This window comes from Haliotis asinina, chromosome 2 (genome assembly GCF_037392515.1).
Source record: "Haliotis asinina isolate JCU_RB_2024 chromosome 2, JCU_Hal_asi_v2, whole genome shotgun sequence".
Lineage (NCBI taxonomy): Eukaryota > Metazoa > Mollusca > Gastropoda > Lepetellida > Haliotidae > Haliotis > Haliotis asinina.
The window spans coordinates 48,716,145-48,743,298 of NC_090281.1; the positions used below are offsets into that span (position 1 = coordinate 48,716,145).

The 27,154-nt window shown below is 40.6% G+C and overlaps 1 protein-coding gene across 1 annotated transcript; it reads left to right on the forward strand.

Annotated features, from left to right (window-relative positions):
- The first annotated feature begins 1,859 nt into the window (after nucleotides 1-1,859).
- Nucleotides 1,860-26,922, forward strand: LOC137272609 (nose resistant to fluoxetine protein 6-like). Its single transcript, XM_067805003.1, has 16 exons — nucleotides 1,860-2,058; nucleotides 6,247-6,393; nucleotides 7,437-7,606; nucleotides 8,305-8,377; nucleotides 9,924-10,014; nucleotides 10,188-10,417; nucleotides 10,814-10,981; nucleotides 11,713-11,806; nucleotides 12,321-12,413; nucleotides 15,901-16,063; nucleotides 16,579-16,658; nucleotides 17,231-17,356; nucleotides 18,106-18,226; nucleotides 18,495-18,681; nucleotides 25,792-25,934; nucleotides 26,342-26,922. The coding sequence occupies exons 1-16, from the start codon at nucleotides 1,860-1,862 to the stop codon at nucleotides 26,462-26,464; spliced, it is 2,208 nt and encodes a 735-aa protein (XP_067661104.1). The 3' UTR covers nucleotides 26,465-26,922.
- Nucleotides 26,923-27,154: the final 232 nt, after the last annotated feature.

Below are 27,154 nucleotides of genomic sequence, written 5' to 3' on the forward strand. Positions count from 1 at the left end.
ATATCAGCCTTTTTCAAATTCATTTGCTTAGCATTTTGAAAACAGTCTTTCCAAGAATACATGATACATTTTTATGGGTAACGACTTCTTTTTTATGTGAATTGCTGAAGAAAGGAGCATGAATTAGCTCTGAAACGGCATTTAAGTAACAAAAACAAAGTTTTTATTCATAAAACGTGCCACGTATTCATATTCATCCAACATCTAAATGCCTTTCAAAATGTTTAAAAATAATCTTTCCACTTTATCTGTCATTGTTGGGAATTTCATCAATGCAAGACATACATAGCAAGTTTTCACAAGCCTTTCCACTGTAACATGTGGTGAATATTATCTGATTTAGAATTCATATAAATGAATATAAAATGCACTACAATAAAACCCTTGGCTGATTTTTTTTAATGAAGTTCCCAAGTGCATAAAGCCATAGAACATTATATGGTCCCTGATAAAACACAATAATAGAGTGAGTGAGTGAGAGAGTGGGTGAGTGAGTTTAGTTTTTCGCCACCCTAAGCAATATTCCGCTATATGGTGGCAGTCTGTAAATAAGCGACTCTGGACCAGATAATCCAGTGATTGACAGCATGAGCATTGATCTGCACAAGTGGGAACCAATGACGTGTCAACCAAGTCAGCGAGCCAGACCAGCTGATTCCATTCGTCGCCTCTTACGACAAGCATAGTCACTTTTCATGGTTGCTGAAGGCCTATTCTACTCCAGATCTTCACGGATTCTAGTGGTTAAAGCGTTTGCTCGTCAAGCTGAAGATACCGGTTCGATTCCACACATGGATACAATGTGCGAAGTACATTTCTGGTGTCCCCCGTCGTGATTTTGCTGCAGTATTGTTATATTAATAAAAGCAGCCTAAAGCGTGCAACGCAAGTCGAGAGAGTTAATTTTAATCTTAATTTTTTGCCAGCCCAAATTTAGTGTTTAATATGTTTTAAGTCACTTCATTTTGAACCTCTTTATCAGTCTTCTTAGTCAGTTCATTTGCCAAACAACTGGACATATGTCTGAAGCCTCAGTGAATCCCATTTTATATATATTGACAGTGACATAATCATATATGTATGTTTATTACTGTGCACAGTCCGACCAGAGACCATATAATACATACATTATATAATATTTGGTCTCCGTGTATAACAGCCATGAAGCAAAGCCATGCAGTTTTACAATTGGGACAGTATGACAAATGTATATGACAGAGAGTTTATGTCACTGTGATTTGTCGGCTAGTCCAAAGGGCCAATAGACGAATAAACAGTGGTTGTGCGCATTACTGCCAGTTATGCAATCTCTCGGTGTGCTGTTAAGATTAACTGTTCGTATTTTGAAGCGTGAGACATTAATCTTGCTTTACACTATTAACGAAAATGAGTGAGTGATGTTTCTACGACGATCCATATACATCTGGTCCCCGATAAAAATCGTTTCAGTCAAATAATTTGCAAATCCGAAATAAAAAAAATGCTAAGGAATTCGGTTTCGATAACATAAGAGGCTCAGTATAATAGCGTCTACAGTGACTCGATCTGCTCACAGGTGTGTTTTCGGGGCAATCGAACGTTCAACTGGGACAGTCCGAGTTTCTCGTCGTTTCATTGGATACACCACCACAAGAGCCAATCAGAATTCTAAATTCCCAAACCGGTTTGATAAAAAAAATCAAGTAAACAAGCACGTCCTATTTCGGCAGGGGTGCAGTAGTGTCATCACGTGTGTGTGAACACAACCGATAACGACAATAATATCACATGCTAATGACAGGGCAGTGACACTATATCTTACCGGTCCACAAACTCAAGGTTTCGCTGACAAGGATATGCACATCAAACAGTAGGTGGTAATGATGGTCTCCACGGGTGGACACTTCTATTATGTTTCCGCACTTCTTACTGCATGTTTCTTAATGACAATCTTAACAACGGGCACCTGTCATCCGAAGTCATACAACGAAATCGTGAATCGGGTTTTTAATGGAGTTGACAGGATTAACGATGTGGAGCTTGTTAATAGACTTGAAGACACGCTTGAACGCATTGAAGGTATGTTAGTTGTTAGAAGAAGATCCTGAAAAGCTGGTAGCTAAATGGATGCAACCCATCATTAAAACACAATTATCATTTGTTCAAATGAACAAAATTGTAAGCATCCAATAGCAAATCAAAAGTGCAATATTTTTTCTTGTTGTTTTATAAGATGTGTTATGCGATAAATTTGCTTTTTGAATAATTTGTTATTGTCAGTCCATACGGGAAAGTATCAGAATCAGCAAAGTAGAGTTTTGTGTATGTTGCATGTGACCATTAATTAAAACCTTGACACACAGAGATTGCCCAGAAATCTCAACTGGCTAGCAATCTTTGCTGTGGCGAGCATACAACTGGCCTCAAAATTTGTCCAACTTTATTTTATAATACTTCTAAAAGGAAAGAAGTTTATCTTAGTTTAATCTTCTTCCACTCCTAGTGACTCATGGTACACAAATGTAGAAATGAAAGAACATGGAAATCAGTGTACACCATCGAGTTCATAGTGTTTATTTATATCTCTTAGCATATCAGATCTAATTTATTGTGTACCCGTGAAGATCCAATGTAGAATAGGTCTTCAGCAACCCATGCTTGCCACAAAAGGCATTGACTGTGCTTGTTGTAAGAGGCAGCTGATGGATTGGGTGGTCAGGCTCACCGACTAGATCGATACTCATGATGTTGATCAGTGGATTGTCTTGTCCAGACTCAGTTGTTTACAGACTGACACCATATAGCTGGAATATTGCTGAGGATGGCAAAAAACTCACTCACTCATTCACTCACTCGAATAACGTCATCTTCATAGATAATCTTGAATTTTGTTATATTTATAGAATATGTGAATTCAAAAGAAACTCTAGGCTTAGTATTCTAAGTGTATATGTTGCTGGAAGTAAAGCTCTGAATTCAGGACCCGTGAAGATCTTGAGTAGAATAGGCCTTCAGCAACCCATGCTTGCCATGAAAAGCGACTATGCTTGTCGTAAGAGGCGACTAATGAGATCTGGTGGTCTGGCTCGCTGACTTGGTTGACGCGTCATTGGTTCCCATTTGTGCAGATCAATGCTCATGCTGTCAATCACTGGATTATCTGGTTCAGACTCAATTATTTACAGACTGCCACCATATAGCTGGAATGTTGCTTAGGGTGGCAAAAAACTAAACTCACTCACCCACTCTCTCACTCACTCACTCTATTATTGTGTTTTATCAGGGACCATATAATGTTTTCTGGCTTTATGCACTTGGGAACTTCATTAAAAAAATCAGCCAAGCTTTTTATTGTAGTGCATTTATATTCATTTATATGAATTCTAAATCAGATAATATTCACCACATGTTACAGTGGAAAGGCCTGTGAAAACTTGTTATGTATGACTTGCATTGATGAAATTCCCAACAATGACAGATAAAGAGGAAAGATTCTTTTTAAACTTTTTGAAAGGCATTTAGATGTTGGATGAATATGAATACGTGGTTTTATGAATAAAAACTTTGTTTTTGTTACTTAAATGCCGTTTCAGAGCTAATTCATGCTCCTTTCTTCAGCAGTTCACATAAAAAAGAAGTCGTTACCCATAAAAATATTAATGTATCATGTATTCTTGGAAAGACTCTTTTCAGAATGCTAAGCAAATGAATCTGAAAAATGCTGATATTCTAAATTAAGGTTGTATTAGTGTTATCAGGCCATTAAGTTATTTGAGGCATGTATCTCTCAATTCCCAGAAATTATATCCAAATCAGTCAATGTCGTCAAAGCCACCAACGCCACTGAAATCCGAAAATGCTTGCTCAGTAAGGATGCTTCACTGAAACAGACTAGAACCATCAGGGATATTTCAAAATAATGGCATCTGATGGCTTCCCTTCCCCTTTGGTCGGCTTGAAGAAAAATTAATCAACACACCTTTTGGTGTGCATATTATTGTGTCTCGAAGTTTAAATCCATTGGTGTTAAGCAGCAAACCAACCACCCGATTTTACAGTTAACAGCTCAGTCTCATGTCACGTTCAGCTGAATCACACCCGTGTAGGTCCCAGGGTAGAATAGGCCTTCAGCAACCCGTGCATGCCATAAAAGGCAACTATGCTTGTCGTAAGAGGCAACTAACGGGATTGGGTGGGCTTTCTCGCTGACTTGGTTGGTACATGTCATCGGTCAATTGCGCAAATCGGTGCTCATGCTGTTGATCAGTGGATTGTCTGGTACAGACTCGATTATTTACAGACTGCCATCATGTAGCTGGAATATTGCTGAGTGTGGCGTAAAACTAAACTCACACATTCCCTCAGCTGCGTCAGATCGTATCTGAAGAGACCAAGATGGCAGTGGTACTGTTACACTGCCAGATTGAAGCTAATAGATCGGTGTTCCTTTAATATTCCAAGTTATGTTCAGATATTCGAAAACCAATTATGTCTTCATCACTTCATATCACATTTGTGATATATTTACCTGACTTGTCTCCGTGTGTTGTTTAGATCAGTAAAGATCAGGGTTACAACTTAAGATTGATCTCCAGCATCCATGCTTGCTGTTAAAGATAACTAACAGGATGGGGTGGTCAGGCTCACCCACTTGGTTGACATACATCATTTTGTCCCAGATTGTGTTGAGATCACTGCCCATGCTGTTGATCACTGGATTGTCTGATTCAGATTAAATTATTTACAGACCACCACCATATAGCTGAAATATTGCTGCAGTAATTGCTTTGTTAAACAACAAAACAACCAACCAGCCTCCTTGTGTTTCACTTAAGTCTTTAACATATTTAGCAGCATGTGCTAGTCGATTTGGACTTATGGGCTTATTTGAAGTACTTTTAGATTTTACCCATGAAGATCTGGCGTAGAATAGGCCTTGAGCAACCCATGCTTGCCATAAAGGATGACTCTGTTGGGATCAGGTGGCCAGGCTTACTGACTTCCTTGACATGTCATCGCTTCCCAGTTGCACAGATCGATGTTATTACTGGATTATCTGGTCCAGACTTGATTATTTACAGACTGACGCCAAATAGCTGGAATATTGCTGAGTGCAGCATAAAACCAAACTCATTTACTCCTTTTAGATTTTCCAAACTTGCAGTTTTGACATTGCTGCAATAATGAAGGTAATTATTCACATATATATTTTAAGCAGCTGATACAAGCAGGGTGTAGTCTGTAAATAAGACGTAACTGTTATCAGCTGACCTGAAGTGAGCAACTCTTAGGTACTTGATTTAGGTTATGACAAGCAAGTACTACATTTTTTACTACCTGTCACCACTTAGGACACTGTTCTTTGACTATGATATACTAGGGGATAACTCTATATAACCATCAGTATACATCCCCAATGCATCAAACAGTGTCAGTACAGCTATCCCAATTCTAATTCAACTCATTTTACCCTGTTTTTTCATGAAAGAATTTCATTTTTAAACAGGTCAAAGTTCCTCTAGGTCAAAGGTTAAGCATATCATTCCTTGAACTTATGCCATCGCAAACACTTTTACTTTGTACACACTGACTAAATATCACAATGATGAAAAAGTCATAGTGTTATATCTAAAATGGACGGAAATATCATGAAACCGCCCTCCAGTTATCAGAAATGAGTGGGCTGCTGCAAGTGACAATGGACCGCTGATTCCTTTAACAATGGACCATCATCAGTTCTGTTGTCAAATGACGTCACAGCAGGTTACGTCATGCACCATAACAGTGTACAAAACATTTCCAAATTTTGCAAGCCTGTCGAGATAGATACAACTGAATGTTAATAGCCCACAGAATTATTCACTAGTCCAAAAGTTGAAAGTAGACACGAGTTTCATCATTAAGCTCCTAATATGATGAATGTTTTCATCAGACGATAATCTTGCAGGATTTAAAAGTGTGTTATAAGTTAACAAGTCAGAGAGAGTGATATATTTACAAAATAACCACATGAAAATTCACTAGCTAGTCAGGCCAGTGACTTTGGAGATTTACAGACCGGACCAGATTATTACTAACCACAGTGTTTTGCACACTGTACCATGATCATGACATAAATCTTGTTAGCTTTCTACCACTATTATTTCTACCGCTGAACACTTTTCCAGAGTTTTTGATATATTAACCTTTCAGTGAATGTGTGTATGGTGAGCGCGTGGGGTGTATAGCAGTTGTATGGTTGTGAACAGGAATTTGGTGATTTTTCAGGGATAACCCAGAAAGATGTGATCGCAGCAAGTACCCGCTATCTGGAGACATTTGCAGAGATTCCAGAGGAGATAACTCCCCAATGTTCAAACGACACTGTACATCTGGTGGAGGGGATAATAGACAGAGACAGATGGGCACTCCAGTGTAAGTGGACGACGAGCTGCTCTCTGATTGGTCAAAATATAACATGAGTATTACATGTATTTTTATTTTGTGGTGCGATATATCATGTTGGTGCGAGCCTATTGAGGGTGAAGGACAAACATGGTGGATTCAATCACTCGATACCGCTAATTTCCCAATAAAGTCGTGTATTGCAGGTGAAAGAATAACCTATTTCATTCCAGAGGTTGTAGAACGAAAGCGGAATATCTAGCGATTATGGTAATGTTGTGTTTATCGCCGATCAAGTGTTTTAAAGTGAAATACATCATATTTCTTCCCCAAGAGGCAATGGTTTTCGTATGCAGCTTAATGGCGTACAAATAAAAAAGTTGTCTTTTGCCGAGTTCCAAGCAAAGTTACTTGGTACATAGTGCACAGATTTTGATGATTTTGGATTCATTCGAAAGGGAATTTATCAGGCTTTATTTCAGTAGGGATTGTGGCTCAATGTTCCTCAGTGTCCCACCCAGAATTCACCTATAATCGAGAGTGGGGTGTTTGACAGCTTTGTGCGTGTTACATCCCTTTCCTTCGTTATATGTGTATGGATATCAGTGTAGGTTTGTTTGACCCAGGACGTATTGTTTTCAGCAATACAAGCCCCTGTGCTTTTGTGTTTATAAAAATGCTGTCCTAGTTTTGACCTCAGAGTTTTGTGACCACTTATAATAGTGGTAGAAAGCTAATTTGTATTTTCCGAGTTTTATTCCAAATCTAGATCATTACATGTGTGATAAAACTTGTCAAATGAGAAGGTGGTATATGACACCTGAGGATACTTTGTGAGTCTTCATCTACCTGACCAGTGAAGATGTGAGGTTAGAATTGGTCTTCAGCAACCCATTCTTCTTGAAAGACATAGCTTGCTGACTTTGTTGACACACGTCGCATCCTAATCGCGTAGATCAGTGCTGACACTGTTGATTGCTGGATTGCATCGTCCAAACTCAATTATTTACAACCCTTCTCCTCCATAAACAACAAAGCAACCAAGCTCCATCAACCTGTTTTGTTCTTTGAAGTTCTGGACTCATTTGGCAAGCCTGGCAGTAATCTACTGCAGTACCAGCTACACTGGTTGGGATCATATGATGAGTGTAACAGCATCAAGGTGATACCAGACAATTCCACAGGGATGAGAGAGCCATTCCAGAGTCAGTACTGCTTGGCATCCCGTGCTTTGACACCACAGGTGAGTTGTGCATACCATCATGTGACACCACTGGTGAGTTGTGCATATTTGTGACAACACAGGTGAGATGTGCATTCCATCCTGCAACAACAGAGGTAAGATGTGTGCATGCTATCCAGCTACAACACAGGTAAGATGTGCATACCATTCTTTGACAACACAGGAGAGATGTACATGCCATCCAGCAACAACACAGGTAAGATGTGCATACCATTCTTTGACAACACAGGAGAGATGTACATGCCATACTGTGACACCTGAGGTGCATTAGTGCTTTCCATATTTGACATGACAGATGAGTCCTGCATACCATACTATACCACCACAGGTGAGATGTGTGTACCTTACTGTGACAGCACACATGAGATGTGCGTACCATCCTTTGACAGCACAGGTGAGATGCGTGTACCTTACTGTGACAGCACACATGAGATATGCATACCATCCTTTGACAGCACAGGTGAGTTGTGTATATCATCCTGTGGCAACACGGGTGATGGGGATACCATTCTGTGAGACCACAGGTGAGCATACCATCTTGTGGCATTACAAGTGAGATGATTAGTTCATAAACACCCTGTGTTAGGAATGGTATAGGAAACAATCCTCTCTGTGAAAGAAGTATACACGAACAGTTGCTTTATTTCTATCACTCCAAGATTAAGAGAAATGTAATCACTGCATTCCTTGCTATACAGATGGTGGTGGAACTTGGAACGTGTTTCCCAGACTCCTGCAGTGATATGGATGTCGCGATTATTCTCAATGGAGGTTGGTTGCAGTTACGTCATTATTATTTTTGATGCTTTTATATATTGTTAATATATATATATATTTGTTTCTTGCGATAGCAACAGGCAAGAAATCATTTGAAACTTTTTGTATTAAGAACATGTGCAAGAACTATTTTGGTATATGTTTATATATTAGTTTGTCATACCGACCCTGCTGCAGATATATCCAAGAAAGCCCATGCATGTCAATAAAATGTGGCAAGTCTAGATTTCCAGAGCTTTTGAAGAAAGGCTCCTTTTCATTATGTTTTATTTTTTTATATTTTTTTATAAACATACTGACCGGCTATGACACTGATTTTGATGTGGGATATAGTGACAAAAAACAGAGGTTTAGATGCAAAATCATTTCCAGTTTAAGACATAGGTAATTAGCAATGATTGTGGTTTTGAAAACAATTGCATATCAGTGTGAGTGATACAGATGAGGTCAAACAAGTTCACCCCTTTCAACACTGTCAGCATCTTGTCATCCTCCATTCACCCTGACACAGATATGATGACGATGGGGCAGTGCTCTAGGAATGTTCCCTATTCTTGCTGCCACACCAGTGTAAGATCTGAGATAGTGGCTGACGGTGGCTGACATCGATAAACACATCTCACCAGTTCATCCCACAAATGTCCAAAAGGGATTAGATCTGGTGAATAAGCTGACAGTTCATCACATTATGTCCAGCTTGCTGCATGAATGCTTGTGTCACCCTGACGGTATGAGGACAGGTGTTGTCATGTTGGAATGGTACATTGTTAGTAGACGTTGACTGTTAAGTCTGGCCTGTCGCAGGTGTTGAATGGCTGTTGAAAGTGGATCCTTCTTCCAATCATTGGCTACCAATCATTGCTACTGCCTCTCTGAAGCAATCTCGAAAGTGCGCCAATCACATCTGTTGATCTTGTCTGGCTGTCATAAGAGGAAGCCGTCCTGATAAAGGGTGCTCAGTAACACTCTTTGTCATCTATTGATGACTAACAAGATGGCTAATGTTTGACATTAAGGCACCTAGCAACAACATTTTGTGAAATACCAGCTTCAAGGAGTTCCAGAGCATCTGCACGTTGCTATACATTCAGTCATCTCATGTTTAAGACAGGCTGCTGAGCTCTCAATACACATGCATTATACGGAAAAAACTCACAAAGTTACATGGATTTTCATTGTCAGGGTTGCCTTTCTATGTAATGAGAAAAATGCATTTTCACAACTGTTTCTGTTTCCGGAAGCATGAAGTGGATTTGAACTCAAGCAACTGTTCCCAGTCAAGTCATGAACATTCATTTCAAATAATCAATTTATCATAAGTACTTCTCACTTATGTTTCACAAAATGATCTGAAACAAACCCTTTCATTGTGGATCAGTCAGTATGGAACAGACATGTTCTGTCTTAGAACACATGTTCTAAGCCTGCTAAGTAAGATTGAACATCAGCAACAGCATTAGTTTGTCAAGGGAAGATTTATCCTGAGTAAACATTTTTTATTTGCAAAGTTGTTATCACTTTTGTTTAATAAATGTTTCAGTCCTTAAGGAAATAAACCCCAACTTGACCGTAAGCTCAGTGAGCTGCAAGGAGAGGGATTTGCCCATTGACTCTGCTGCTTCTGTGGTCATGTAAGTATGTTATTATAACCATGTTAACAGATTATAGATGCAAAATGATCTTTATCTGTATTATTGATGCAAAATGATCTTTATCTGTATTATTGATGCAAAATGATCTTTATCTGTATTATTGATGCAAAATGATCTTTATCTGTAATTGGTTTTTTCTCTTTGTTTTCCAGCGTTGTGTTGGCTATTTTTGGCCTCCTCTTGTTGACCGGGACAGCGTTTGACATAGTCTACATCCAGATGCCCAAGTGGAAAACTGAGGAACTGAAGAACCCTGTGTCCAGTAACAGTAAATACAGCACTGATGTACTGGGACAATCTGGCAGCAGTCTGTCTTCAGGGGAACATACCCCACTGCTTACTGAACACATCCTCAGGCAGGGAGATGACCTGTACTCTCCAGGTGGGTCTTATGTGATTGGTTGGTGACTGATGATTCGATTTTGTGATTGGTTGGTGATGGATGTTGTATTTGATTGGTTGGTGACAGATGATGAAATTGATTGGTTTGTGATTAGTGGTGGATGTTTTGTCATTGGTTGGTGATTGATGATAGTGTTTTTTTATGGTTGGGTAATAATGGATGATATATTTGATTGGTTAATGTAGCAGGTGTTGGTGGCAAGATGGTTCAGGTATTTTGGGTGTACATGCACCAGTGTGATATTGTGTTGCAGGTGTTCATGGCAAGATGATAAAGGCATTCTGGGTGTACACCAGTGTGATATTGTGTTTCAGGTGTTGGCGCCAAGGTGATTCAGGTGTTCTTGGTGTTCACAAGTGTGATATTGTGTTGCAGGTGTTTGTGGCAAGATGATTCTTGCATTCTCAGTGTACACTAATGGGAGCAAGCTGCTCAGTACCAAGCAGTCATCAGACAGTCTGCGGGCAGTGCATGGGATCCGTTTCATCAGCATGTCATGGGTTATACTCGGACACACCTACTTCTTCGGGCTTACAACATTTGGTATGTTGAGTTTGCTTGTTTTATGTCTCATTCATCAAAGTCTCAAAAGTTCAACTAGCAAGATCAAAATTGTTATTTCTGTTAGTATTTGTATTAAGGCAACAAATACTCTATTCTGGTACTTAACCCTTATACATCGTGAGGCCAGTGGCCTTCAGTGAGTGAGTGAGTGAATGAGTTGAGTTTTACACCACACTCAGCAATATTCCAGCTGTATGGCAGCTGTCTGTAAATAATTGAGTCTGGACCAAACAATCCAGTGATCAACAACAGGAGCATCAATCTATGCATTTGGAAATGGATGACATGTGTCAACCAAGTCACCAAGTCACCTCTTACGACAAGCATAGTTGCCTTTCATGGCAAAGCATGGGTTGCTGAAGGCCTTTTCTAACCCAGACCTTCACGGGTCCCTTCAATCAGTGAATGGGCAAGTGAGTTTAGTTTTATTATTATATATTACTTAGCAGTATTCCAGCAATATCATGGCAGAGACCACACTGTACCTATACAGGGAATGAAACCTGGCTCTTCAGCATGATGAACAAATATTTTAACTGCAAGGTTGCCTCAACATCCCTTCCTTCTTTGAAGCAAGTCATGTCTGTTGTGCAGTATTCAGATAAAGCTTTCCTTCGACTGAAGAAAAGAGTATCCCATTTTGGGTTTAGAACTGACAGATGATGAGACTGAGGTGAATTTGATAAACACTTTGTTTTGTTTTATTCCAGCAAATATATCAGAATTACCAAACCTGGTGACTCGGTGGACATTCGATGCCATTGATAACGCTTCTGTCTCTGTGGACACGTTTTTCCTTCTCAGGTATGTTATTCAGTCGAACTTTGTTCACAGTGCCCAGTTTGTGTTCCGACATTGGGACATCATTGGGACAACATCATCACTTATGTTAGGCCAATGGTGGAAGCTATCTGGGAGGTTACCATGCTGAAAGAACCAATCATGAACTTTATGCATGAGCTTAAAATGGTTGTCAATGCAGTTTGTATTTAGTAGTGTTGTTCATTTATGGGGAATGATTATCTCCCTTGGATATTTTTATTTCATGTAATAAGACCTCCTGAGCTTCATGAAATATTTAGTATAGCTTTTCTGACTGAAAGTGTGAATGCGATATTCAAAGATTTTCACAGTCATTTCTGCCCCAAACAGACCAAATTGCTTATGCATTTTTTCAAAAGACAAAACAGTGGTTCTGTATACTGTGATGTTGGATTATAAAGTATTTCTCCCCTAGAAAGATTAAAGTGAACTTAATTCTCATGAAAAACAGTGTAGATGACTGTGTTGTCCATGAAAATGTGGTCATGTGTTTCAGTGGACTTCTGGTGTCATATCTGGCACTGAAGGAGCTGAAGAAAGGTGAAGGTCGTATCAACTGGTTCATGTTCTACTTCCATAGATACTGGAGGTGAGGTTGACATGTTTGGTCTAACAGCTTGTCATTTGAAGTGATGGAGGACATTTTTTGAGGAAGAAATATAAAGTTGTATTCTCTCATATATGCCACAAGAAAATCTATACTTTATACTGAAAACGAATTATGTGCAGAAATTGTGTGCGAGAGAGACATCAACCAGTTTTGTTCTTGTTCTTCTAGGTTTATGTTTAGACCTACATGTTGTTCATCATGGTATACATCCACTGTTTCAGGTTGACTCCGCCCTACATGTTGTTCATCATGGTATGCATCCACTGTTTCAGGTTGACTCCGCACAACATGTTGTTCATCATGGTATACATCCACTGTTTCAGGTTGACTCCGCCCTACATGTTGTTCATCATGGTATGCATCCACTGTTTCAGGTTGACTCCGCACAACATGTTGTTCATCATGGTATACATCCACTGTTTCAGGTTGACTCTGCCCTACATGTTGTTCATCATGGTATACATCCACTGTTTCAGATTGACTCCGCACAACATGTTGTTCATCATGGTATACATCCATTGTTTCAGGTTGACTCCGCCCTACATGTTGTTCATCATGGTATACATCCACTGTTTCAGATTGACTCCGCACAACATGTTGTTCATCATAGTATACATCCACTGTTTCAGATTGACTCCGCACAACATGCTGTTCATCATGGTATACATCCACTGTTTCAGGTTGACTACGCACAACATGTTGTTCATCATGGTATGCATCCACTGTTTCAGATTGACTCCTCACAACATGCTGTTCATTATGGTATATGTCCACTGTTTCAGGTTGACTCTACCCAACATGCTGTTCATCATGGTATACATATGTCCACTGTTTCAGGTACCTCCGCTTACATGTTGTTCATCATGGTATATGTCCTCTGTTTCAGGTTGTCTCCGCCTACATGTTGTTCATCATGGTATACATCCACTGTTTCAGTTTGACTCCGCCCTACATGCTGTTCATCATGGTATATGTCCCACTGTTTCAGATTGACTCCGCCCAACATGCTGTTCATCATGGTATACATCCACTGTTTCAGGTTGACTCCGCCCTACATGCTTTTCATCATGGTAGATGTCCCACTGTTTCAGGTTGACTCCGCCCAACATGTTGTTCATCATGGTATACATCCACTATTTCAGGTTAACTCCGACCAACATGCTGTTCATCATGGTATATGTCCACTGTTTCAGGTTGACTCTACCCAACATGCTGTTCATCATGGGATACATCCACTGTTTCAGGTTGACTCCACACAACATGTTGTTCATCATGGTATGCATCCACTGTTTCAGATTGACTCCGCACAACATGCTGTTCATCATGGTATACATCCACTGTTTCAGGTTGACTCCGCCCTACATGCTGTTCATCATGGTATATGTCCCACTGTTTCAGATTGACTCCGCCCAACATGCTGTTCATCATGGTATACATCCACTGTTTCAGGTTGACTCCGCCCTACATGCTTTTCATCATAGTAGATGTCCCACTGTTTCAGGTTGACTCCGCCCAACATGTTGTTCATCATGGTATACATCCACTATTTCAGGTTAACTCCGACCAACATGCTGTTCATTATGGTATATGTCCACTGTTTCAGGTTGACTCTACCCAACATGCTGTTCATCATGGTATACATATGTCCACTGTTTCAGGTACCTCCGCTTACATGTTGTTCATCATGGTATATGTTCTCTGTTTCAGGTTGACTCCGCCTACATGTTGTTCATCATGGTATATGTCCTCTGTTTCAGGTTGACTCTACCCAACATGCTGTTCATCATGGTATACATATGTCCACTGTTTCAGGTTGACTCCGCCCTACATACTGTTCATCATGGTAGATGTCCACTGTTTCAGGTTGACTCTGCCCTACATGCTTTTCATCATGGTATATGTCCCACTGTTTCAAATTGACTCCACACAACATGCTGTTCATCATGGTATACATCCACTATTTCAGGTTGACTCCGACCAACATGCTTTTCATCATGATATATGTCCACTGTTTCAGGTACCTCCGCTTACATGTTGTTCATCATGGTTTATGTCCTCTGTTTCAGGTTGACTCCGCCTACATGTTGTTCATCATGGTATATGTCCACTGTTTCAGGTTGACTCTGCCCTACATGCTGTTCATCTAGGTATATGTCCTCTGTTTCAGGTTAACTCCGACCAACATGCTGTTCATTATGGTATATGTCCACTGTTTCAGGTTGACTCTACCCAACATGCTGTTCATCATGGTATACATATGTCCACTGTTTCAGGTTGACTCTACCCAACATGCTGTTCATCATGGTATACATATGTCCACTGTTTCAGGTTGACTCCACCTTACATGCTATTCATCATGGTATACATATGTCCACTGTTTCAGGTTGACTCTGCCCTACATGCTGTTCATCATGGTAGATGTCCACTGTTTCAGGTTGTCTCCACCTTACATTCTGTTCATCATGGTAGATGTCCACTGTTTCAGGTTGACTCTGCCCTACATGCTGTTGATCATGGTATGTGTCCACTGTTTCAGGTTGACTCTGCCATACATGTTGTTGATCATGGTATGTGTCCACTGTTTCAGGTTGACTCCGCCTACATGTTGTTCATCATGGTATATGTCCTCTGTTTCAGGTTGACTCTACCCAACATGCTGTTCATCATGGTATACATATGTCCACTGTTTCAGGTTGACTCCGCCCTACATACTGTTCATCATGGTAGATGTCCACTGTTTCAGGTTGACTCTGCCCTACATGCTTTTCATCATGGTATATGTCCCACTGTTTCAAATTGACTCCACACAACATGCTGTTCATCATGGTATACATCCACTATTTCAGGTTGACTCCGACCAACATGCTTTTCATCATGATATATGTCCACTGTTTCAGGTACCTCCGCTTACATGTTGTTCATCATGGTTTATGTCCTCTGTTTCAGGTTGACTCCGCCTACATGTTGTTCATCATGGTATATGTCCACTGTTTCAGGTTGACTCTGCCCTACATGCTGTTCATCATGGTATATGTCCTCTGTTTCAGGTTGACTCCGCCTACATGTTGTTCATCATGGTATGCATCCACTGTTTCAGGTTGACTCTACCCAACATGCTGTTCATCATGGTATACATATGTCCACTGTTTCAGGTTGACTCTACCCAACATGCTGTTCATCATGGTATACATATGTCCACTGTTTCAGGTTGACTCCACCTTACATGCTATTCATCATGGTATACATATGTCCACTGTTTCAGGTTGACTCTGCCCTACATGCTGTTCATCATGGTAGATGTCCACTGTTTCAGGTTGTCTCCACCTTACATTCTGTTCATCATGGTAGATGTCCACTGTTTCAGGTTGACTCTGCCCTACATGCTGTTGATCATGGTATGTGTCCACTGTTTCAGGTTGACTCTGCCATACATGTTGTTGATCATGGTATGTGTCCACTGTTTCAGGTTGACTCCACCTTACATGTTGTTCATCATGGTATATGTCCCACTCTTCAAGTATTGGGGAAGTGGTCCATTTTTCCCCCAGACAGGCAACGACCCATCTTGTAAGACCAACTTCTGGGTGAACATGTTGTACCTGCAGAACATTGTCCGAGACGATAAGCAGGTAACTCTCCTGAATTATTGGAAAAGCGTATTAACTCAGCTCAATAGCATTTGATGAGGAGTATCTAAAACATCAAGCTTTTGACAGCGTTTCAGAATTTTTTAAGATGAAACTCCTAATCTGCTCAGACATGAATTGCTGGGTTTTTGGTTTAATGCTGCATTCAGCTATATTCTTGCTATATGGTGGTGGTCTTTAAATAATTGAGTCTGGACCAGTGATCAACATCAGCAGCGATATACATGATGGGGAAGTGTTGACATGTCTCAACCTAGTCAGTGAGCCTGACCACCAGATCCAGTTAGTCGCCTTTTACGGCAAGCATGGATCTTCATGGGTAGAATTTGTCATTTGAAACAATTGTGACCAGCTCTCCTCCCATCTTTTGTCTGTACATCTGTCTGTCCGTTAAACTCTTTTTCCAAACCAGTTGTAGTATGAACTTGTCAAGCACTATAACAGGACCCTGATTGATTGTTTGTGGAAAATGTTTAATTGTCATAATCTATTTTCAGTGCATGGGATGGGCTTGGTACCTTGCAAACGACATGCAGTTCTATGTTCTCAGTCCTCTTATATTTGTGCCTCTCTATTTGTGAGTACATGTTTTGTCTACTGAGCTATGTATGTCTATCAAGGCCATTTCAGTTACATATTGACTTTTATTAACACATGTGGACTTTGGACTAGCTGTTAAGAACACACATGCTTGTCCTGACTGCTCATATTCCTTGATATTGACACTAATGTCCCATACCTAGGTATCCCTTCATCAGGTATCTTGATACAATATTGATATCATTAAGGTGTCATTAAATACCCACACACTATAGCTTGTTCAGCTTGACCTGACCTACTCTGCATATGTATGACCCGGGAGGTCAAATGGCACAAATGGCAGGTTGTGTAAACTTTATCAAATAGAGGAGCAGAGAATGTTATTAATGTTGTGCTCGGTTGAAGCCTGCAGACTACAATTTGTTACGGAACTTTTGGGCGATGAAGTATTATTATTATCAATGAGAATTTGTAGTTTAAGTTAAAACACAAGTAATTGTGAAGAATTCTGGCACTGATCTCAGGGAATTCCAACTGCAGAATTTTTTCTGTCTGATCATAACTTTTAGGTGTATAGGTTCTGTGTCAGTTAAAACCCTAATGTTGCAGTTCTCCTGTGTTTGGTGCCATTGCTGCCGGAGTGTTCCTTCTGGCGACACTCATCACTACCGGTGTGATCACAAGCTACTACTCCATCCCTGCTGGCGTCAGTGAGTTTTTGACTCAGGCCCCAGGGTAAGTAGGAAATAATCAGACTCTGGGTATCACAAACCAGCTAGCCCTTGGGTGTGAATTTGAGGAGAAAATCTTTGGAAAACAAGTAGAATACATCATGTGAATATACTATTTTTAGTATCCCAAGCTTGTCGTAATAGGCGACTAACAGGATGATGTGTGAGTCATAGTTGATGCTCATGGTGTCACTCACTGGAGTGTCTGGTCCAGGCTCAGTTATTTACAGACTAGCACCATATACCTGGAATATTGCTGAGTGTGGCGTAAAACTAAACTCACTTGCACTTTCTGAGTGTTGTATAATATACATTTTCCATTTGATATTATAGTAATGTTATATTTATTTAAATTTACCAAGACCTCAACAGTTATTACAAGTAAATGTATGTATTGTCTGGCCTTATAGCAACAAAGAGAATAATACAATTACAAACATAACTGGTTCTGTTTTCAAGTACATAAAACTTATCAGACCAGTCTGGTTTTGCACAGATTGTCACCCACTTTTTCAGTACAGGTATTGAAAAACATAGTAAGATGTAACTACTGGACAGATTCACCTTTAAGATGCACACAGCATGACTTAAAACAACATGAACTCTCGTAGTTTATCATGGAAGTGTATAAGTAATGTAATGTTGTAAAAAGGTATGTTTATATTGGAACCAATTTTGTATCAGGTGAATTATTTGAAACATTCTGTTCCTGTGCACTGTGATCACAAAGAAGTTGACTTTCCATTTTTGCAGGAGTGAGTACTATATGTCAAAGTACTATTTTAAACCATGGTGTCGGATGGGGCCCTATATCATTGGTCTGCTCGCTGGTTACATCTTGTACAGAACCAAGTGCAAGATCAGGATGAACAAGGTGAGAATCTTCATCTAACTGTGAAATAGTGTAAATCCTGAAATGAATGAGGCTCAAGTTTATTGCGAGTGTGAGGGTCTAGTCTAAAATGCATCACAAATTAGTGCAAACTCAGGAAATGGATCCTGAGTGAACTATTAAATACTTAAGTATTGAAAATTGGGAAGGTCCTTTACTCGTTCTTGTGAAATACCAAACTATTTAAATGGCATCCTTGCCCTCCTCACACTTGAGTAGATTCGTCAAGATGCTGAATGTCATGTTTCAGTTCCTGTGCCTTCTTGGATGGGCGTCAGCAGCAGCGATATGTCTGGCGGTGCTATATGGCCTTGATGGCGATTCACATGGACATAAACTGAGCCATTCCGTGGCAGCTCTGTACAACACGGTTGCCCGCACAGCCTGGGCTGTGGGTGTTGCCTGGGTGATCATCGCCTGTGCCACAGGAAATGGAGGTGAGAAGACAGGACCGACTATTCATCTACCTTAAATTGAATTTAAGTTCAGTAGTCTTGAAACAAAACATTATATGATCTAGTTGTTGTTTTATGCGAAATACCACAGGGATGTCATATGTTCACACAGAGAGATGTCAGATATATAGAGTGAATGAGTTTAGTTTTACGCTGGTTTTAGCAATATTCCAGCAATATCACAACAAGGAACACTAGAAATAGGTTCCACACATTGTACCCACGTGGGGAATGGAATCCAGGTGTTTGGTGTGATGAACAAACACTTAAATCACTCAGCTATCTCACTCCCAGTGCAATGATAAACAATAATAATGTGATTGGAACATGGCTTCTTTTCCTCCAACTGAAGTGCAGGTCTTTGAATATTGGATTCAAGGGCTCAGATACATGTGATGTTTTTGAAGTGTGGATGAACCAGATTTTACCTTTGTTAGATTAGTCAGTGTTTTTAGCATTAGCTTGTATAATGTTGTGCATAAGTGTATTTGTATGTATTGAGGTGAGTGAAGGTGACTTGAGTACTGTGGAGGTGACTTGAGTACTGAATGAAACTGGTTATGTGCAGGTATTGAGGTGAGTGAAGGTGACTTGAGTACTGAATGAAACTGGTTATGTGCAGGTATTGAGGTGAGTGAAGGTGGTTTGAGTACTGAATGAAACAGTGTGTGTGCAGGTATTAAGGTGAGTGAAGGTGACATGAGCACTGTGAAGGTGACTTGAGTACTGAATGAAACTGTTTATGTGCAGGTATTGAGGTGAGTGAAAGTGGCTTGAGTACTGAATGAAACTGTTTATGTGCAGGTATTGAGGTGAGTGAAGGTGACTTGAGTACTGAATGAAACTGTGTATGCAGGTATTGAGGTGGGTGAAGGTGACTTGAGTACTGAATGAAACTGTTTATGTGCAGGTATTGAGGTGAGTGAAGGTGACTTGAGTACTGAACGAAACTGTGTATGCAGGTATTGAGGTGAGTGAAGGTGACTTGAGTACTGTGAAGGTGACTTGAGTACTGAACGAAACTGTTTATGTGCAGGTATTGAGGTGGGTGAAGGTGACTTGAGTACTGAATGAAACTGTTTATGTGCAGGTATTGAGGTGAGTGAAGGTGGTTTGAGTACTGAATGAAACTGTATATGTGCAGGTATTGAGGTGAGTGAAGGTGACTTGAGTACTGAATGAAACTGTTTATGTGCAGGTATTGAGGTGAGTGAAGGTGGTTTGAGTACTGAATGAAACTGTTTATGTGCAGGTATTGAGGTGAGTGAAGGTGACTTGAGTACTGAATGAAACTGTGTATGCAGGTATTGAGGTGGGTGAAGGTGACTTGAGTACTGAATGAAACTGTTTATGTGCAGGTATTGAGGTGAGTGAAGGTGACTTGAGTACTGAATGAAACTGTTTATGTGCAGGTATTGAGGTGAGTGAAGGTGGTTTGAGTACTGAATGAAACTGTTTATGTGCAGGTATTGAGGTGAGTGAAGGTGGTTTGAGTACTGAATGAAACTGTTTATGTGCAGGTATTGAGGTGAGTGAAGGTGACTTGAGTACTGAATGAAACTGGTTATGTGCAGGTATTGAGGTGAGTGAAGGTGGTTTGAGTACTGAATGAAACTGTTTATGTGCAGGTATTGAGGTGAGTGAAGGTGACTTGAGTACTGAATGAAACTGTTTATGTGCAGGTATTGAGGTGAGTGAAGGTGGTTTGAGTACTGAACGAAACTGTTTATGTGCAGGTATTGAGGTGAGTGAAGGTGACTTGAGTGCTGAATGAAACTGGTTATGTGCAGGTATTGAGGTGAGTGAAGGTGACTTGAGTACTGAATGAAACTGTTTATGTGCAGGTATTGAGGTGAGTGAAGGTGACTTGAGTACTGAATGAAACTGTATATGTGCAGGTATTGAGGTGAGTGAAGGTGACTTGAGTACTGAATGAAACTGTTTATGTGCAGGTATTGAGGTGAGTGAAGGTGACTTGAGTACTGAATGAAACTGTTTATGTGCAGGTATTGAGGTGAGTGAAGGTGGTTTGAGTACTGAACGAAACTGGTTATGTGCAGGTATTGAGGTGAGTGAAGGTGACTTGAGTACTGAATGAAACTGTTTATGTGCAGGTATTGAGGTGAGTGAAGGTGACTTGAGTACTGAATGAAACTGTTTATGTGCAGGTATTGAGGTGAGTGAAGGTGACTTGAGTACTGAATGAAACTGTTTATGTGCAGGTATTGAGGTGAGTGAAGGTGACTTGAGTACTGAATGAAACTGTTTATGTGCAGGTATTGAGGTGAGTGAAGGTGACTTGAGTACTGAACGAAACTGTTTATGTGCAGGTATTGAGGTGAGTGAAGGTGGTTTGAGTACTGAACGAAACTGTTTATGTGCAGGTATTGAGGTGAGTGAAGGTGACTTGAGTACTGAATGAAACTGGTTATGTGCAGGTATTGAGGTGAGTGAAGGTGACTTGAGTACTGAACGAAACTGTTTATGTGCAGGTATTGAGGTGAGTGAAGGTGACTTGAGTACTGAATGAAACTGTTTATGTGCAGGTATTGAGGTGAGTGAAGGTGGTTTGAGTACTGAATGAAACTGTTTATGTGCAGGTATTGAGGTGAGTGAAGGTGACTTGAGTACTGAATGAAACTGTTTATGTGCAGGTATTGAGGTGAGTGAAGGTGACTTGAGTACTGAACGAAACTGTTTATGTGCAGGTATTGAGGTGAGTGAAGGTGGTTTGAGTACTGAACGAAACTGTTTATGTGCAGGTATTGAGGTGAGTGAAGGTGACTTGAGTACTGAATGAAACTGGTTATGTGCAGGTATTGAGGTGAGTGAAGGTGGTTTGAGTACTGAACGAAACTGTTTATGTGCAGGTATTGAGGTGGGTGAAGGTGACTTGAGTACTGAATGAAACTGTTTATGTGCAGGTATTGAGGTGAGTGAAGGTGACTTGAGTACTGAATGAAACTGTATATGTGCAGGTATTGAGGTGAGTGAAGGTGACTTGAGTACTGAATGAAACTGTTTATGTGCAGGTATTGAGGTGAGTGAAGGTGACTTGAGTACTGAATGAAACTGTTTATGTGCAGGTATTGAGGTGAGTGAAGGTGACTTGAGTACTGAATGAAACTGTTTATGTGCAGGTATTGAGGTGAGTGAAGGTGACTTGAGTACTGAATGAAACTGTTTATGTGCAGGTATTGAGGTGAGTGAAGGTGACTTGAGTACTGAATGAAACTGTTTATGTGCAGGTATTGAGGTGAGTGAAGGTGACTTGAGTACTGAACGAAACTGTTTATGTGCAGGTATTGAGGTGAGTGAAGGTGGTTTGAGTACTGAACGAAACTGTTTATGTGCAGGTATTGAGGTGAGTGAAGGTGACTTGAGTACTGAATGAAACTGGTTATGTGCAGGTATTGAGGTGAGTGAAGGTGGTTTGAGTACTGAACGAAACTGTTTATGTGCAGGTATTGAGGTGGGTGAAGGTGACTTGAGTACTGAATGAAACTGTTTATGTGCAGGTATTGAGGTGAGTGAAGGTGGTTTGAGTACTGAATGAAACTGTATATGTGCAGGTATTGAGGTGAGTGAAGGTGACTTGAGTACTGAATGAAACTGTTTATGTGCAGGTATTGAGGTGAGTGAAGGTGGTTTGAGTACTGAATGAAACTGTATATGTGCAGGTATTGAGGTGAGTGAAGGTGACTTGAGTACTGAATGAAACTGGTTATGTGCAGGTATTGAGGTGAGTGAAGGTGACTTGAGTACTGAATGAAACTGTGTATGCAGGTATTGAGGTGGGTGAAGGTGACTTGAGTACTGAATGAAACTGTTTATGTGCAGGTATTGAGGTGGGTGAAGGTGGTTTGAGTACTGAACGAAACTGTTTATGTGCAGGTATTGAGGTGAGTGAAGGTGACTTGAGTGCTGAATGAAACTGGTTATGTGCAGGTATTGAGGTGAGTGAAGGTGACTTGAGTACTGAATGAAACTGTTTATGTGCAGGTATTGAGGTGAGTGAAGGTGACTTGAGTACTGAATGAAACTGTATATGTGCAGGTATTGAGGTGAGTGAAGGTGACTTGAGTACTGAATGAAACTGTTTATGTGCAGGTATTGAGGTGAGTGAAGGTGACTTGAGTACTGAATGAAACTGTTTATGTGCAGGTATTGAGGTGAGTGAAGGTGGTTTGAGTACTGAACGAAACTGGTTATGTGCAGGTATTGAGGTGAGTGAAGGTGACTTGAGTACTGAATGAAACTGTTTATGTGCAGGTATTGAGGTGAGTGAAGGTGACTTGAGTACTGAATGAAACTGTTTATGTGCAGGTATTGAAGTGAGTGAAGGTGACTTGAGTACTGAATGAAACTGTTTATGTGCAGGTATTGAGGTGAGTGAAGGTGACTTGAGTACTGAATGAAACTGTTTATGTGCAGGTATTGAGGTGAGTGAAGGTGACTTGAGTACTGAACGAAACTGTTTATGTGCAGGTATTGAGGTGAGTGAAGGTGGTTTGAGTACTGAACGAAACTGTTTATGTGCAGGTATTGAGGTGAGTGAAGGTGACTTGAGTACTGAATGAAACTGGTTATGTGCAGGTATTGAGGTGAGTGAAGGTGACTTGAGTACTGAACGAAACTGTTTATGTGCAGGTATTGAGGTGGGTGAAGGTGACTTGAGTACTGAATGAAACTGTTTATGTGCAGGTATTGAGGTGAGTGAAGGTGGTTTGAGTACTGAATGAAACTGTTTATGTGCAGGTATTGAGGTGAGTGAAGGTGACTTGAGTACTGAATGAAACTGTTTATGTGCAGGTATTGAGGTGAGTGAAGGTGGTTTGAGTACTGAACGAAACTGTTTATGTGCAGTTATTGAGGTGAGTGAAGGTGACTTGAGTGCTGAATGAAACTGGTTATGTGCAGGTATTGAGGTGAGTGAAGGTGACTTGAGTACTGAATGAAACTGTTTATGTGCAGGTATTGAGGTGAGTGAAGGTGACTTGAGTACTGAATGAAACTGTATATGTGCAGGTATTGAGGTGAGTGAAGGTGACTTGAGTACTGAATGAAACTGTTTATGTGCAGGTATTGAGGTGAGTGAAGGTGACTTGAGTACTGAATGAAACTGTTTATGTGCAGGTATTGAGGTGAGTGAAGGTGGTTTGAGTACTGAACGAAACTGGTTATGTGCAGGTATTGAGGTGAGTGAAGGTGACTTGAGTACTGAATGAAACTGTTTATGTGCAGGTATTGAGGTGAGTGAAGGTGACTTGAGTACTGAACGAAACTGTTTATGTGCAGGTATTGAGGTGAGTGAAGGTGACTTGAGTACTGAATGAAACTGTTTATGTGCAGGTATTGAGGTGAGTGAAGGTGACTTGAGTACTGAATGAAACTGTTTATGTGCAGGTATTGAGGTGAGTGAAGGTGACTTGAGTACTGAACGAAACTGTTTATGTGCAGGTATTGAGGTGAGTGAAGGTGGTTTGAGTACTGAACGAAACTGTTTATGTGCAGGTATTGAGGTGAGTGAAGGTGACTTGAGTACTGAATGAAACTGTATATGTGCAGGTATTGAGGTGAGTGAAGGTGACTTGAGTACTGAATGAAACTGTTTATGTGCAGGTATTGAGGTGAGTGAAGGTGACTTGAGTACTGAATGAAACTGTTTATGTGCAGGTATTGAGGTGAGTGAAGGTGGTTTGAGTACTGAACGAAACTGGTTATGTGCAGGTATTGAGGTGAGTGAAGGTGACTTGAGTACTGAATGAAACTGTTTATGTGCAGGTATTGAGGTGAGTGAAGGTGACTTGAGTACTGAATGAAACTGTTTATGTGCAGGTATTGAGGTGAGTGAAGGTGACTTGAGTACTGAATGAAACTGTTTATGTGCAGGTATTGAGGTGAGTGAAGGTGACTTGAGTACTGAATGAAACTGTTTATGTGCAGGTATTGAGGTGAGTGAAGGTGACTTGAGTACTGAACGAAACTGTTTATGTGCAGGTATTGAGGTGAGTGAAGGTGGTTTGAGTACTGAACGAAACTGTTTATGTGCAGGTATTGAGGTGAGTGAAGGTGACTTGAGTACTGAATGAAGCTGGTTATGTGCAGGTATTGAGGTGAGTGAAGGTGACTTGAGTACTGAATGAAACTGTTTATGTGCAGGTATTGAGGTGAGTGAAGGTGACTTGAGTACTGAACGAAACTGTTTATGTGCAGGTATTGAGGTGAGTGAAGGTGGTTTGAGTACTGAACGAAACTGTTTATGTGCAGGTATTGAGGTGAGTGAAGGTGACTTGAGTACTGAACGAAACTGTTTATGTGCAGGTATTGAGGTGAGTGAAGGTGGTTTGAGTACTGAACGAAACTGTTTATGTGCAGGTATTGAGGTGAGTGAAGGTGACTTGAGTACTGAATGAAACTGGTTATGTGCAGGTATTGAGGTGAGTGAAGGTGACTTGAGTACTGAATGAAACTGTTTATGTGCAGGTATTGAGGTGAGTGAAGGTGGTTTGAGTACTGAATGAAACTGTTTATGTGCAGGTATTGAGGTGAGTGAAGGTGACTTGAGTACTGAATGAAACTGTGTATGCAGGTATTGAGGTGGGTGAAGGTGGCTTGAGCACTGAATGAAACTGTTTATGTGCAGGTATTGAGGTGAGTGAAGGTGACTTGAGTACTGAATGAAACTGTGTATGCAGGTATTGAGGTGAGTGAAGGTGGTTTGAGTACCGAATGAAACTGGTTATGTGCAGGTATTGAGGTGAGTGAAGGTGGTTTGAGTACTGAACGAAACTGGTTATGTGCAGGTATTGAGGTGAGTGAAGGTGGTTTGAGTACTGAATGAAACTGTTTATGTGCAGGTATTGAGGTGAGTGAAGGTGACTTGAGTACTGAATGAAACTGTGTATGCAGGTATTGAGGTGAGTGAAGGTGACTTGAGTACTGAATGAAACTGTTTATGTGCAGGTATTGAGGTGAGTGAAGGTGACTTGAGTACTGAATGAAACTGTGTATGCAGGTATTGAGGTGAGTGAAGGTGGCTTGAGCACTGTGAAGGTGACTTGAGTACTGAATGAAACTGTCTGTGTGCAGGCTTTGTGAACACCCTGTTGTCCTGGGAAGCCTTCATTCCTCTGAGCCGCCTCACATACTGCACCTACCTGGTTCATCCTGTCATCATGGAGCTGTACTACTTCTCACAGCGGCAGCTATTCTACGTCTCAGACCTTAACATGGTGAGTGTAGCGTGTTTGATGTACAAAACTGGGTCTCAGTGGAAATATTCAGAAATGTGCATAGTGACCTGGGTTGACCTACCTGTGTGAGGCTTAATGGGAGTATTCAGAATGATACATGGTCACCTAGGTTGACCTACTGTGTGAAGTTTGATGGGAATATTCAGACAGGTACATGGTCCCCTGGGTTGACCTACCTGTGTGAAGCTTGATGTAAATATTCAGACAGGTACATGGTCCTCTGGGTTGACCTACCTGTGTGAAGCTTGATGGAAATATTCAGAGTTGTACGTAGTCCCTGGGTTGTCCTGGGGATTCAGATGTTCAGATAGGTTGGTATAGCATTCTATTAGCAACAAGATACGAGGTTGTTTATGCAAGCATTCCACTTTCTGTCTCTACTTCAGGCCTACTGTTTCCTGGGCAACATGGGGATATCGTATGCTGTAGCAGCCATTGTCTCCCTGACGTTTGAATCTCCAATGATGGGGCTAGAGAAAGCAATATTCCAAAGAAACAGAAGCAACTGAATGAACTCACAGACTCCAACATCCGCACGAAGATAGGTCGCTGTCAAGATGACTAATGATCAAATAACACGAAGATAGGTCGCTGTCAAGATGACTAATGATCAAATAACACGAAGATAGGTCGCTGTCAAGATGACTAATGATCAAATAGCACGAAGATAGGTCGCTGTCAAGATGACTAATGATCAAATAGCACGAAGATAGGTTGCTGTCAAGATGACTAATGATCAAATAACACGAAGATAGGTCGCTGTCAAGATGACTAATGATCAAATAACACGAAGATAGGTCGCTGTCAAGATGACTAATGATCAAATAGCACGAAGATAGGTCGCTGTCAAGATGACTAATGATCAAATAACACGAAGATAGGTCGCTGTCAAGATGACTAATGATCAAATAGCACGAAGATAGGTCGCTGTCAAGATGACTAATGATCAAATAACACGAAGATAGGTCGCTGTCAAGATGACTAATGATCAAATAATAATACAATATCAATGGCTGACTTACATAATCATGTCTTCCACTTTGGCAAGGCAAGCCTTAGCAACTGCATATCTGGCTGTTTAGTATCAGTCAAGGACTGAGACTACAGACTAAAGTATTTTCAGCTGTTTCTCTAAATCAGCATTCGTTGGTACCAGGAAAATGTTGGTTTAGAGAACTTTACCCTTTTCAACGTGAGAA